Source organism: Trachypithecus francoisi, unplaced genomic scaffold, assembly GCF_009764315.1.
Source record: "Trachypithecus francoisi isolate TF-2019V2 unplaced genomic scaffold, Tfra_2.0 Lachesis_group13, whole genome shotgun sequence".
In the NCBI taxonomy this organism is placed as follows: domain Eukaryota; kingdom Metazoa; phylum Chordata; class Mammalia; order Primates; family Cercopithecidae; genus Trachypithecus; species Trachypithecus francoisi.
The window spans coordinates 16882773-16897885 of NW_022681458.1; the positions used below are offsets into that span (position 1 = coordinate 16882773).

Below are 15113 nucleotides of genomic sequence, written 5' to 3' on the forward strand. Positions count from 1 at the left end.
TACATTTCTTCCTCGCTGTTGGGGCCATCTGCCAGCTAGCGAGGATTCTACACTAACGGCAACATAAATTATTGTCATTAAAGTTGGGTCCTTGGGTCCCCAGAAACCTAACTAGCCGCAAAGGAGGAACCAACTAAGAGAGATCCAGGTAACAGAGCCCGGAGCGGGACGGTCATTTGTTGCAGGCCCCTGGGGTATGCGCTTGTCTACCGCGCACCGGGTCCCAGCAGCCGTGGTTACTGGCTGAGAAGGGCTGAGTTCCCAGGACGCTGCGGGTACCTCATACTGTCACCATAGCCAGGAATCCAGTTTTCTGGATCTCTTCGTCTGTATTTGCCTAAGGCGACCTGCCGCCGCTCCTCTGTCCCCTAGGCAGGGAGAAGTCAGCTCTAGGACACCCTGCAAAACGACTCGAGGGGTTATCTGCCCCTTCCCGGCCGCGTCCTGGCACCGTTTTCCCCATCACCCGGAGGAGTGAGCACTGTCTCAGGGCGCCCTCTGTCTCTTCCAGGGGGCAGCCAAGACGACATGCCCTGGGTCTCAGGGACGCGGTACGAGCCCCGGTATCCCCCCGCCACCTCACACACCCCCATCCGGGAGACCCACGTGCAGCCGGGCCCGGGCTGGCGCGGCACCTCGGGGTCTGTGCGTCTCCCCGGCGCGTTCCGGGCGCAGCCCCGCGACAGGGACCCCTGGGGGAGCGGCATCCGAGAGGTCGCGGGCGGAGAGGGGGCGTCCCGGAGGCCGGGCGCGGGGACGCTGAGGCCCGCGGCCACACAAAGGAGGCGGCGGGAAGGCGGGGCGAGGCGGGCCGGGGGCGGGGGCGGCAGGAAGGGGCGGGGGCCCGCGCGGCGCCGCCGATAAAGCCCCCGCCGCCGCGGCAGCCAGCTCGCGCTGTGGGGCTGCCCGGGCTGCGCGGCGTCTGCAGGCGCCACCGCTGCCTCTTTCCGGCTGTGACCCTCCTCGCCGCCGCTTCGCTCCGTCCTCTGACTCCCCGCGCCGCCGAGACCAAGCTCCCGCTCCGGTTGCGGCCGCACCGCCCTCCGCGGCCGCCCCCTGGGGATCCAGCGAGCGCGGTGAGTACAGGCTGCGCCGTGACTCCCGGGCGCGGCCGGCGCTGCCCTCGGCGGGGGACGCTCCCCGGGGCTCCGCGCGCCGCCGGCCCCGCGCCCCGACCTTGCCTCCGGCCGGGAAGCTGCCGGGCCTGCGGGGCCAGCGGCACCCAGGGGTGCCGACGTCGAGGAGGAGTGAACTTTCTCAGCCTCCCGCGGGCTGCCTTGGCCGGGGCTGGGTGCGCGCCGGGCATCCCGGTCCCGCCCGCGGGGAGCCCCGAGCGGGACCCGGGCAGGGCAAGGCGGGGCCGCCCCGGAGTGGCTTCCAGAGGTACCCGCAGTGGGGGGCCCCGGGGCCGGCGTGGCTCCTGCGCGCCCATCCAAGCCGGCCCTGACCCTGAACCTGAGGTTTCCAGCTGCTTGCCGGCGTCCCCCTACCCCGGACTTAGGCTGCGCGCCGCCGGATGGGGAGAGACTGGCGCACTCTTACTTGTTACCTCTGCCTGTGCAGGGGGAGGTGACGCGTGGTGTGGGGAAAGCCTTTAACTTGGCCTCTGGCAGCCGGTTTAACCCGAGCGAGCAGGTCTTTGCTATTTTCATCATCTGTAGAAACGGGAGTTGCGAGGCGGATGAGTGACTGCAGGTAAAGTGAAAGTATGGTACTCAGAAATTCTGGAAGGAATTAGGCGTTTAATGTGTCCACAAACTGAGCGGCGAAGGAAGGCTTCTATTACATAAGACAGCACTCCACCTTCAGGTATTATGGAAGATGCTATTGAAGGTTTTAGTGTTTTAATGAACGAAACACATTCTTTGTGTGTGTGTGTGTGTGTGTGTGTGTGTGTCTGGAGAAATCTCGAATTCTGCTGTCTTGCTTTGACTACTTTGCAGGAGACGTTCTTATATTTAGCATCAGCATAAAAAGGTGTTCGAAGGTGTGAGATTTCCTCTTTCAAGCCAAGAAGCCGTTTCCTTGCCTGAACTGTTGTGGAACAATATATGTGATAAGTGTGTACTTTGAAGATTTTATATCAGAACTTGAGCACAGATAACTGGAAGAAATGTCTACATTGCTAATTTATATATCCTAAACCACACTTCAAAAATTGAAGGCAGTTTCAACACTATCTAAAGGTCTAAATCAGTAACTGTTTGCTATTTGCAGTATTTCAATAGAAAAAATTTTGGCTATGCAAAAGAAGGTACTAACCTAAGTAAGCTAAGGTTTCTTTTAACCCCCAAATTTTGATTCTTTGTTAAAGTAATGTTTGAAAATATTGTACCATGCAGGGCAATTACTGAAGGTCATGAAAATGTCATCGTGTTTTATTCTAAAACAAAAATGAATCTATGCAGAAAATTTCTGTGTCCCATGAACTTCATATTAGTTTAATTTTAAAATTACTGTCTCCAAAAGAAACTAATTTTCACTTCCACACAAGGGTGATTAAATACCAGTGAGAGATTGTTTGAGGTGATAGAGTTGGAAATGAGATGTGGCCAGTGGTGACCTGGCCACATCTCTGGGTGCATCTCCGCCTTGCTGTCCTCTTCCAGCCAGTTCCTTTCCCATTGCATGGGGACTTTGGCTCTTGGGCTATTTCTCCACCTCTAGACCTAAAGTCCATGCGGGGGACGCTCTAGATGTGCACTTCCTTGACTGACTCAAATCCAGTGTCTTCCATGTACTCCAGCTACTAAGTCCTCTAAGTACCTCCGAGTCTTGCCCTCTCTGAGATGCTCAACTTCTGAAAACTCTTAGTGCCTCCATCCCGCAAGCTCTTTCCTTCTGGGTTGCAAACCGGACTCCCACTGTAATCTTCCATGCATCGATCTCCAATCCTTTTCCTCCTGCGGGTTTGGCAGATGACTTTGTAGCCCATTCTACCAAGAAAATAGAGGACATAAGGGTCTCCTCACGTCCTCCCCCATCTCCCCTGTACAGACTTTTCTGTGTTTACCCAGTCATCCAATAAATCTTCTTAAGCTTCTACTGTGTCTCGGTACTTTGCTGGATACTCATAGGTGGTAAATAGAGCAGATCCTTGCTCGCTTGAAGCTGTCATTCTTGTGGGAGAAAACCAACTAAAAGCAAACACAACATACTGTAAATGTATGATAAACGAATAGGGTAGAATTATAAAGAAAAATCAAGTTAGACTGAGAACTTAGAGCAATTTAGAGAGATGACATCCTTGGGGCAGTGACTAATGTCTCCAGCTGTGTCCTGAATCCCAACTCCCAATGCCTCTCTCTCCTTGTGAATGTTACTGCTTTCCTTACTTTTATCTTCAGTCTCTCCCTATGAGCTTTTTTCTTTTTTAGTAGTATTTTAAGAATGCCTTAACCTCCCTTGTCCCTGCATCCTCAGCTCACCTGTAATGACCACCACGTCTCTCTAGGCTTCTTAAACTGGTCTCCCCTTCCCATCCAGCAATTTGCAAGCCGGCCAGAGTCTCCTCACAGTTCAAGGCCCATGACTTCCTGAACAAGCAATCTTTTTTTATTTTTATTTTTATTATTATACTTTAAGCTCTGGGGTATATGTGCAGAATGTGCAGGTTTGTTACATAGGTATACATGTGCCATGGTGGTTTGCTGCACCCATCAACCTGTCACGTTAGGTATCTCTTCTAATGTTATCCCTCCCCAACACCCCCCTGCCCTGGCCATAGGCCCTGGTGTGTGATATTTCTCTCTCTGTGTCCATGTGTTCTCGTCTGAACAAGCAATCTTATGGATGCCCACTAGGCTTCTCCGTGGCATTTGATGAGGTTCTTCCATTCCTTTCCGATGGTTTTTTTTTTTTTTTTTCACCCCTGGTTGCCACCTTCTGGTTTTCCTTCTTCCTCCCTGGCATCTCTGCTACCTCTTGAGGTTACCCAGGGTTCACTGTCATCCCTCTTGTGCCCTGTGTATTTGGGTGAACCATGTTCCCACAGCTTCAACTGTCACCAATATGAAGTGAGTCCTAGATTGGCATGTAAGCTAGCTTGAGCATGCTCCTGTGTTCCAATCAGTTACCTGCAGTCTGGTGCACTTACCCATGCCCTTTAGACCAAAAAAACACCCCACAGTAAATCCAAAATTGATTTTAGTTTTCACCACCCACCCCATATTTGTTTCATCATTAGCCAAGATTTGTCCGTTTTTTTTTGGCAGTGGCGCCACCATTCATGGAGGTGTTGGAGCAGGAGCCTCACAGTGATGCCGGGTTCCTGCACTGCCCACATCCAGGCCGTCACCAGATCCTGTTGCTTCTCTATGCTGTGAAATTCCACAAAGGTCCGCTCTAGTCACGCTGGCCTTGCCTTGCTTTGGAGTCCAAAAGTGGCAAAATGGTGGCCGGTGTGCCACTTCCAGCAGTAGGCAGCGGTGTTGTTGGCCTGAACAAAGCATATACAACTTGAGTTAATATTTAGACATCTGGAGATGCCACTTGGATGTATAGCGTCTCTTAAAAGCTAGAAGACCTGGATTAGGCAGAGCGCAGTGGTTCACACCTGTAATCCCAGCGCTGTGGGAGGCTGAAGCAGGCGGATCACTTGAGGTCAGGAGTTCAAGACCAGCCTGGTCAACATGGTGAAACCGCGTCTCTACTAAAAATACAAAAATTAGCCGGGCGTGGTGGTGTGCGCCTGTAATTCCAACTACTTGGGAGGCTGAGGCAGGAGAATTGCTTGAACCCAGGAGGCAGAGGTTGCAGTGAGCTGAGATGGCGCCACTGTACTCCAGCCTGGGTGACAGAGTGAGACTCTGTCTAAAAAAAAAAAAAAAAAAAAACCTGGAATAGGATGCTTACATTTCCATGTGGCAACACTCAGCTGCTGCTGGCTTTCCAGTGCCTGTCTACACTGGAGGTCAGTTGCTTTCTGGTTCCCCTGGACCTGTGACCCTTGCTTATAGTAGTGTTCTGACTCCCATGGGCTTCAGAGCTAGAGACCCTAGGCTGAGATGACCATCGACGGCCTGGGAATGTCTAGTGCTTACTGCACAGTGTCGTGCACCTCCTGTTGCATCCCTTCTAACTCTCTTCCATGTTGTTGCTGGTGTGACTTTCCTCCTGCTGCCCCAAATCCAAGTCTTCTTGGGTCCCTCCTACTAAAATTTGATGGCTCTCTCTTGCCTGAGCTTAAACCCCTGACTCTAAAGAAGTGGCCGTGTCATATCACAAGTTGGGTATCTCAGATTAAAAGATGAGCTCTCCGCTATCTTGATACAGTGACCTGTACCTGAGTTTCTGAAGATGCTTTTGAGCTTCTGTAGGGTAATTAATACAGAGTTCTAGTGTTGATGGCAGTCCCTACTGTTTAGAAACCATTTCTACAAACCTGACTACTGCCCCACTTTCTTGCAGCCCCCCCTGGGTGGAGATAGGGCAGCGTCGATTCTACATCCCAAACAGCAGTGGGGAGTCTGTAAATATGGAGGCACAGGCCATCCCAGGGAGTCCCCAACCCTTGGAACATGGGGAACCTTGTTTTACGTGTGGTACCCAGAGTAATACAGTGTGTTCCCAAGGTCATTTAGATGTCTTAGAGTAGAGTCCTGACCCAGAACTCAGTTCCTGTCAGCATGCAGCCAGGGAACTTTCCACAGTGCTCCATGGGCTCACCAGGCTGCTGGCCATTTGTAATGACCCAACAGAGTGAAAGCTTTCTTCACTCCCTTCCCATCTCCCTGCCTTGCCCTCTGCCTGAAACATTCTTTTCTTGCAAAACTGCACCTCCTGTAAACTCCACTGGTACTGCCCAATGCTTTTCTGCCTTTGTTCCTTCTGTACCTCTGCCTGGAATTCTCTTTCTCCTCTGTTCATTGTCTGGCTGATTTCTCCTTTTCAAGACTCAGGTTCAAAAAGGCCTTGCTGGCAGTCACCACCCCAACCCTCTGTGGCACATGAGCGTGTACACCCCTCCCCGGGCGTACCTCAATGATGGCAGTTTTGTGTTGTAGCAACATGCCCTATCCAGGAGACTCTCAGCTCCAGAAAGACGTGCTTGTGTTTTAGTTTTATTTGCACCAGCAGCGGTGTGTGGCCCAAAGGCAATTACCAGATGTCTGAACTAAACCATATTCATATTTTTTGTAAGTTTACTGCATGCTTTATGGAAGAGTGTTTGTATTCCAGACTCAAAGGGGAGCTCTCCCTGCCAGACCGCCAGCCCTCATTTTGGTACTCGCAAATTTAATATACATCCTCAGACATTTTACATTTTTGATTAACCTTGTCTTTTGAGATAAAACATTACTAAGAGAAAAGCGGAAGTCTAATACAGAAGCGCTTCTCTGCCTGTGTTCACTTCAGTTATCCTCATCTGAACCTTCCTTTGGCATGGTTCTGCCCTCCTTGAGGTCTGTTGGGTGGGTTGCACTCTGCATTTCATGGTTTTACAGGGTAGGAGGATGTATTTTGGTTTATTTCTGTTAACCTTGGTGATGGTGATAAATGACCTCTTGGTGACTTTTTTTTTTTTTTTTTTGGCTGATATCTTCAATCAAATTAGGTAGAAAGAGCAGGCTGGGAGAGGATATGGGCCGCACTACCAATAGAGTATGTAGGTTACCATCTAGAACTCAATTTCTTTGTCTATATATTGGGTATGTTGAAATAAATGATCTCAAAGGCGTCTTATTTTTAAAACCTATAAATTATTGGCTCCCTTTCCTTTTGATGTGGCTTTCTCATAAATGTCAAGTCTAGATAAAATTTTTTCACAAAAGCATTATCCTGTGCTTATATACCTTAAAGTTCTTGTCTCTCACTTTTTTAAGCCTATAAAATCATTCAGCATTAGTATTCAGAAAGAGCATCATGGGCCAAAGTGAAGATTTAGTTTGTATTCCTTAGAGCATTTATAAAGTTTTAAATAAATTAGGTCCCGTATACTTGAATCTTGTCAACCTGTTCTCCACACATAAATGTGCCCATCTTCTCTTTTCAAACCATCTTTCCTCATGAGTAGATTGCATGCCTAATCTGAAAACCAATGTTGGGTTTTTTAAAAATACCCTTAGGTACAGAATGGAGTCAAATGCAATAAACTACCTTTTTAGGTTATCTCTTGTCTCCAAGTTCCCAATTTAAGAATACTGAACGATTAGTACGATTTTATTTCTCTTTTGAGAAATACCACCTCCCATCCAACAGGCCAAGTCTATTTCTACAGTCAGTGAGTCTTGTCTTTATTCTGTTGTTAGATTTCTAGGTCTGGATGTAAGCCCAGTCCAGGAAAGTCGGCATCCCTTCTGGGATGCTTTCTGTGCATGAGGATGGCCACTGAGCCCAAGCAATCCTCTATTTGTAATTCCACTCATATGTTTTGACAAACATGTCCTGGGATTCCTCCAAAGGTTGGGGTGGGCACCCTAGTTCAAGATTAGATCAGGAACACCCAGGCTTTTGCCACAGTTTGACCTAAGACATTATCCTTTGCTTCAGAAGATCGTTTGAGAATTGGAATTTACATCCATTGTGCCTTTCCATTTTTCTTATTTAATTCTTTGAAGAATAATACGAGGAGACTTTAATATAAAAGAAAAAACTCCCATCAAGAGTCAGAAAGGATTTCCTGTTAGGGCTGCAAATCTTGGTAAACTCACTTTGTTTTTGTAAACCATGCCCTACCCCCAACCCCTAGTGAGAACTCTGGTAACCTGGGGAATTTCTCTTGAGAGCATACCAAAATTAGCATAAGTGCCTTCTCTTACCCCTACCCCAACTTTCGCCCTCCATGTAGTGCCAGCAAATATAGCTATAGAAAAAATAACCACTTGTTTTTATCCTAAGTTTTTATGGGCCAAATCTTGAAGGTGGATGTGGGTATGTGAAAGAGTTTAATGCCAAATACAAAGCCCACTCGGAAATGAATAAGGTGACTACAAATGAAAACGGATGTTTCTTTCTTCCTTTCGTGAAAGTGCTATGTAAATAAAGGCAGTGTTTGCTTCCTCTACAAAAATTTATTTCTTCAGTTTTTAAATAAGAAATTCACTCAAGAAGTTATTCTTACTGAGGATTTGGTCACTGTTAAGATTATAGAAACTATTAACTACTGCATTATCTTTTGCTTACAAGAGCACAAACCCAAATCAAAATAACTTGGAAACAAGGTGGAGCTGTTGGCTGACAGTGCCCACTCTCAAGCATGGGAGAGGTGGCTCTGGCCCTGAAGTTGGCTGGAACCAAAGACTGAGGACTTGGAGGCTTTCTTCTCTCTCTCCTTGCCTCTCATCTCTGCTTCTGTCTGCTGATTGTGGTTGTCCTCTCCGGGACCATGACTGTAGGTAGCTCCAGGCTTACCTCCCTACAGCCTCTTGAGACAGGAAGAAAGAGGGGCTTTTCTGCCAGTTCCAGCCGCTGGGGGGGGGGGGGGGCAGAATCCTAGGGAGGAATTCTGATTGGTTCAGTTTCAGTCACATGCCCTTCTCTGTACCAATGACTGGGCAGAGGAATGAGGTCCTATGATTGGCTGATGCTAAGTCACATGGTCAAATGCTCTTCCCTGTACCAATGGCTGTGGACAGAGGAGTGAGGTCCTGTGATTGGCTGATGCTAAGTCACATGGTCAAATGCCCTTCCCTGTACCAATGGCTGTGGGAAGAGAAGTGAGTCCTATGATTGGCTGATGCTAAGTCACATGGTCAAATGCTCTTCCCTGTACCAATGGCTGTGGACAGAGGAGTGAGGTCCTGTGATTGGCTGATGCTAAGTCACATGGTCACATGCCCTTCCCTGTACCAATGGCTGTGGGAAGAGAAGTGAGTCCTATGATTGGCTGATGCTAAGTCACACAGTCAGATGCTCTTACCTGTACCAATGGCTGTGGACAGAGAAGTGAGGTCCTATGAATGGCTGATGCTAAGTCACGTGGTCACATGCCCTTCCCTGTACCAATGGCTGTGGGCAGAGGAGTGAGGGCCTATGATTGGCTGAATTCCAAGTAGCATGGTCGATCTTTGGTTAGGAGGAAAGGGAGTGTGGAGAGGACCGTGCTGGCTGGCGTTCCCCAGCTGCCTTTCCTTAGGTTTCCCACCCAGCAGAGGCTCTGTGTGGTCTCCTAGAGCCTCGTGCCTTCCTCTCGGCTAGATGCTGATATCATTCCCACTCATGTAGTTGGGAAGGAAGGGTGTGGCAGAGATAAAGGGTCCACAGTCACACAGTGTGTGGGGATCACACAGCCTGTATGCCAGGGTCCCGCACCCTGCATATATGTAGGGTCGCACAGCCTTTATGTGTCAATGCCGGAGCCTGGACCCGGGTCTGTAGATGTGTGAACTGTGAGCTGATACCATGGATTTTCAAAGATTTACATCCCATCAATGTTTATACCTTCTTGAAAAGAAATTCGTGTCAAAGCACACTCCTCCTTTCAAGACTACCTGCTCGCCGTACTGCATAATATCCCTAGAATCACAACCAAAACACATGAGACAGAAAGAGGCTGGTATCTCTGTGGTACGTTTGAATCATGGTTTTATGCCTTTGGCCCCCTAGTTCCTTCCTTAGACACTTGTTTTTTTCTGGGACTGAAATCTAAAATTAGTACTGACCTTTGGATTGAGAAGGTAGAGAGATTTACACAGAGTCCAAGCGGATAACTGAAGCTGAGCTGGATGAAACTCAGCAGAACCACAGAACAAGTGTGCCATGACTTTTCAAAGATGCCTAATTGAATTCCGTTTGGGATTTAACTTCTTTTTCCAAGGTGTAGAGTTACCTTTAGTTCTTTTTTTTTTTTTTTTTTTTTTGAGGCGGAGTCTCGCTCTGTCGCCCGGACTGGAGTGCAGTGGCCGGATCTCAGCTCACTGCAAGCTCCGCCTCCCGGGTTTACGCCATTCTCCTGCCTCAGCCTCCCGAGTAGCCGGGACTACAGGCGCCCGCCACCTCGCCCGGCTAGTTTTTGTATTTTTAGTAGAGACGGGGCTTCACCGTGTTAGCCGGGATGGTCTCGATCTCCTGACCTCGTGATCCACCCGTCTCGGCCTCCCAAAGTGCTGGGATTACAGGCTTGAGCCACCGCGCCCGGCCAGTTACCTTTATTTCAAAATTTGTCATTTTAAAATACCTTTTTCCTCCTCTTCCTCCACAGTATAGTAATTAAGAGTGTGGAGGATTTGGAGGCCAGCGGGCTTTGGTTTGAATCTAGAGGCTAGATCTTGGAGGCCATGAGCCAAAGCCAAATTTCTAAACATCTCTAAGCCCATCCGTGAGTTGGGTTAGTGAGGTGTTTAGGCTTAAGGGCCACCCCTTAAGTGTTGTGAGGATGAAGTGAAGAGTATATCTTAGGCGCTAAGCACAGTGGCAGGAATGGAGCTGACTTTCGGGACACAAGGTGGCTGTGGTTGTGACACTGGGTAATATTTGTCACACAAGTACAGGTGAGCACTTCTCCGAGACTCATGTCTTCCTTGTGTGTTTGACCTGATGAATGAGAGACTTGCTCTGTGTCTTTGCATGCTTCGTTTCCAGACCCCTTTCCTGCAGCACTCTCAGTGGGCAGTACTCCCCAATGGTCACCTGGTCATCTGTCCTGCCTGCAGTCTTCAGGCTCTTGTGCGTTAGCTATGAGGCAAAGGAAGGCTGATGCATGAAATAACCTCCTTCTGACTCCACCCTTGCATTTGTGAGATGTAAACAGCCATGTTACCAAGAGATCTTCCAGGGAGTACGTTGCAGGTAGCCCTGTCATGCTGGCTGCTTTTTTCCATTAGGTTAGTTGTGAATAACGAATAAATGTCTATGCAGGGCCAGGCATGCTGGCTCACGCCTGTAATCTCAGCAGTTTGGGAGGCTGAGGTGGGCAGATCACTTGAGACCGGGAATTCAAAAACAGCCTGAACATAGTGAAACCCTGTCTGTACTAAAAATACAAAAAATTAGCTGAGCATGGTGATACACGCCTGTAATCCCAGCTACTTGGGAGGCTGAGGCATGAGGATCACTTGAACCCCGGAGGCAGAAGTTGGAGTAAGTGGAATTGTGCCACTGCACTCCAGCCTGGGTAACAGAGGGAGGCTCTGTCTCAAAATAAAACAAAACAAAAAATGTCTATGCAGTAGGAAAAATAATCTATTTGGTTTAATATTTAGGTCTCTGCAAGGGTAGCATCCAGAGGCTTCTCTTTTCATTCTTGTTTTTCTGACTGTGAACAAATCATTCTGCTGTGTCCAGTGATGTCCAGATACCAAGAAATAACTTATTTTAAACATGTGGTGAATATTTTTAAAGCACATGATGATGGTCATTTAATTGTGATTTGATTCCATCAATATGCAAAAGAGTTCTAAGAATGTTGGATTAACCTTAGCAAGCACTCCCAGATAAGAAATGTGTTTTCTGCTTCCATTGATAGGATTTTTTTAAGGATTTTTCTGGCAGCTAACCACTTTGGACTTCATACAGCAGTCTGAGTATATGCCAGCACCTGAATTGTTGCTCTCACAGTGAGATTGGGGGATGCCAGGAAGAGTCTGTGTGATGACTTAATTGTAAGGGAGAGCTTTCTGTCTAAAGGTGTGGATTTTTGTCTTTGAAATTTATATACTAAAAGACTCCTATTATCTTATGCCAAACCTGTGCTAATTTCTTTTTTTTTTTTTTTTTTTTTTGAGACGGAGTCTCGCTCTGCCGCCCAGGCTGGAGTGCAGTGGCCGGGTCTCAGCTCACTGCAAGCTCCGCCTCCTGGGTTTACGCCATTCTCCTGCCTCAGCCTCCCAAGCAGCTGGGACCACAGGCGCCCGGCTAGTTTTTTGTATTTTTTAGTAGAGACGGGGTTTCACCATGTTAGCCAGGATGGTCTCGATCTCCTGACCTCGTGATCCGCCCGTCTCGGCCTCCCAAAGTGCTGGGATTACAGGCTTGAGCCACCGCGCCCGGCCAGCCTGTGCTAATTTCTTAATGGCATGTTAAAATAACAATTTGGAGGATTGGCTAAGGATGCCACAGTATTCCTAATAAACCTGTTCTTGTGCAGCAAGGTGGTAAATCATGAATATCAAAGTGCTGATCATACTAATTTGAATTAATGTAGCATAGTGGAAAGTATGAAGACGTAGTTTTTCCAATGCGTATGTCACTTTTTAGCCTAAAATTTCAATGAGTGGGATAAGTACATTTTTTACATGTACAGTGGCAAAATTATGCTTATGTACTACTCTCTACCTTGTGTTCTGTTTCTGCATGTGTTTTCTCTGCCATGTTAGGAACCTCCAAGTGGGGTATTTTATTCTTTTGGGCTCCTTCCACCAAACCTGGCGTAGAGGAGCCCAAAAAGTGCTTCAAAGGGGAGAGGGAAGTGGAAAATTATGCATCATGAGTGTGTCAAGTACTATTAGGTATATTTTATACATGATCTTGTTGAGTCCTAACAACTCTTGTAAGGTAGAAATCATTCCTAGTTTATAGGCAAAAAAAATGAGATTCAGATGTGTAGAACACCCTGCTCCGATTCCCACTGATGGGTTATAGACTCCAGGTCTGTGTCTCTCTGGGGTGGAGACTTTGGATCCTGAAACACTATCTTTAGTAATGATTGAGGCTAAGCCATGTGGCTGAACAATGATACACGGCCCCACAGATTGAAGGTCAGAGCATTGCTGGGCAGAGGATGAGTTGATAGAGGTCAAATAAATTTGGTTTCAAACCCCAGGTCCACACTTAGTAGTGTGTGTCCTTAGGCAAAATACTTCCCTCTCTGTGCTTTATTTCTGTGGCTAGAGAATAGAGAATGATGAGGATATTACCCTCCTTGCAGAAAAAGATCAGTGTCCCCAATTAACAAGCAGGGAAGTAGGAAATACAGTGACTCAAGTCACTTGGCAAAGTCAGGGCTGTGGCAGGTTGAGAATTCACGTCTCTGACTCCTGTCACCTGTTACCTCTCCAGATGTCAAGTCTGGGTACAGTTTGATGACAGAACTGCCATCACCTGCCACTCACCCTTGATTAGCTCTTAGCAGCCCCCATAACTTGGTGGCTCTTACAACCCGATCCTAGAGCCCCATGGCTGATTCATGCTCTTTTTCTCTATTGTGTCTTTTCTGTATTCACTCCTATGTTCTCGAGGAAGATTCATTCCAGAGGGTAAAAGAGATTCCCCAAGACTTATTCTTTTTTTTTTTTTTTTTTTTTTTTTTTTGAGATGGGGTCTCGCTCTGTCGCCTGGGCTGGAGTGCAGTGGCCGGATCTCAGCTCACTGCAAGCTCCGCCTCCCGGGTTTACGCCATTCTCCTGCCTCAGCCTCCCGAGTAGCTGGGACTACAGGCGCCCCCCACCTCGCCCGGCTAGTTTTTTTTTGTATTTTTTAGTAGAGACGGGGTTTCACAGTGTTAGCCAGGATGGTCTCGATCTCCTGACCTCGTGATCCGCCCGTCTCGGCCTCCCAAAGTGCTGGGATTACAGGCTTGAGCCACCGCGCCCGGCCGACTTGTTCTTAATGTGTACACCCCACACAGGACATGAAGGAAGTTGAAGGCAGCGTGCTGTTGTATTTGGGTGGTGTGCAGCTGAAGAGCTAGTTTTTTAGCACTTACTACTCTGTAATAGGTGCTTAGAGGGACACAGAATTATCTGCAAAACAGGCCAATCTTTGAGGGATTTATCTATTTAGGTAGAAAGGGCACATCTATGATACCTAATAACAATTCGAGATCATCTAGAACAGTGGCATATGGCGTGAGGGAGGGGGAGGCAATCAGGGTGCATTGTCTATGGAAGATCTGAAAGCAATAATGAAATTACCTCAGATGATTTGCTTTTTATTATCATCATGCACCATGGTGATAAAATATTCCTCCACCAGAGCCAGCCACTTCTACCACTCCCACCTTCTCCCTAAGTCCTGCACTGGATCAATAATCAGCTGCCAAAATGAGTTGATACTAGTGACATGTTTGGGAGGTCAAGCTGGCAGTGGTCAGTGTGGACTGAACTGTTGGGGAAGGCTGCATGGAAGTCCCCTCCCCTCCCTCTCAGTTAGGACAGGACATCAGGAGAGCAGTCTGTGACCCTGAAGACTGGAGCAGTCCCTGATGCCTGTGTGAGCCATAGGTCAGGAAAGTGCTCTCTGTGCATTGCCTTACCGTGTGAGAGGCTGGTAGCCCAAGATGGTTCTGTAGCTGAGGAATCTGGGTGAGTGGTAGGTGTCCTCCTATGTGAGATTAGGGGAGTAATGCCCAGCTTTCAGACAGCCAACAGGGGGGCTCAGTAGTGCTAATGCCAAGCCCTTTATGCAGAGAAGGTGTCTTAAGTGTCAGACACTACTTTGTGCCAGAGGTAAATCTCTCTGCAGAGGGAAATGTTGGCACATAGCTGATAAACACCAGTGTCTAGATAGCCCTCCTGGGCACAACAGTCCTCATTTTTTCTTTTACTTGACTCTCCACAAAATCCTTTTTGCCTGAAACTTTGTAGAATTGGTATTTATTGATTTCTATCAGCTGAGAGTTGGCTGTTTAGTCTCTCACGTGCTCTTTATGGCCAGAGAAAAACAGGTAACTCCTTCACAGAGGAGAGATTAATTCCCTTAAAAGGAAGATAGAAGTTTTAATGGACAACTTTGGAAAGGTATGAAACATTAAATATGACAGCAAGACATGGGAATACACAAGCCTGCATTAAGACCTGATCCCTTCTGGGCTAGGCACATAAGCTGAAAATGGTACCTGAGCAATTTCTGAATGCATCATGAAAAGGCACTGAAATACAGAATTTTCTCTATGAAAAATGAGTGTCCCGGCTTGTGTGCCTGAACATGAAGCAAAAAATTTGCTCAAAATTGTTCTGCAAAAAGGGAGTTGCTATCTAGTAGGGTCCTTACGAAATCATTAGAGTTCACACACAAAAAAGCTAGATAGATGAGATCCATGACAGAATGACTGAGAACAGATGGGGAAGGCACATTCCCCTGAAATTCTCTCAATCAATGCATATAATGAATGCTTATCAAGATTGCTTCATGAAAGGGGGTTAAGTTTTAAAAAGAGAAGCAGAGAAATTGAATGCAGATTTAGTACTTGTTCCTGAGGTTATAACTTCAGAGTTGCCAGATATTGAACATTGTAT

At 47.6% G+C, this 15113-nt stretch overlaps 1 protein-coding gene across 3 annotated transcripts in view; it reads left to right on the forward strand.

Annotated features, from left to right (window-relative positions):
• Window positions 1-887: 887 nt before the first annotated feature.
• SERPINE2 (serpin family E member 2) overlaps window positions 888-15113 on the forward strand; it is a 64680-nt gene continuing 50454 nt past the window's right edge. Inside the window, exons 1-2 of one of the 3 annotated variants that reach the window (XM_033230055.1) lie at window positions 973-1076; window positions 4215-4337. Coding sequence is in view for 1 of the 3 variants with exons in the window: in XM_033230053.1 (XP_033085944.1) it covers window positions 1682-1695 (14 nt within the window). In the remaining 2 variants the exon portion in view is untranslated. Of the gene's footprint in view, window positions 1077-1370; window positions 1696-4214; window positions 4338-15113 lie in introns of those variants that run through there. The other 2 variants (XM_033230054.1, XM_033230053.1) reach the window with 2 other exon arrangements.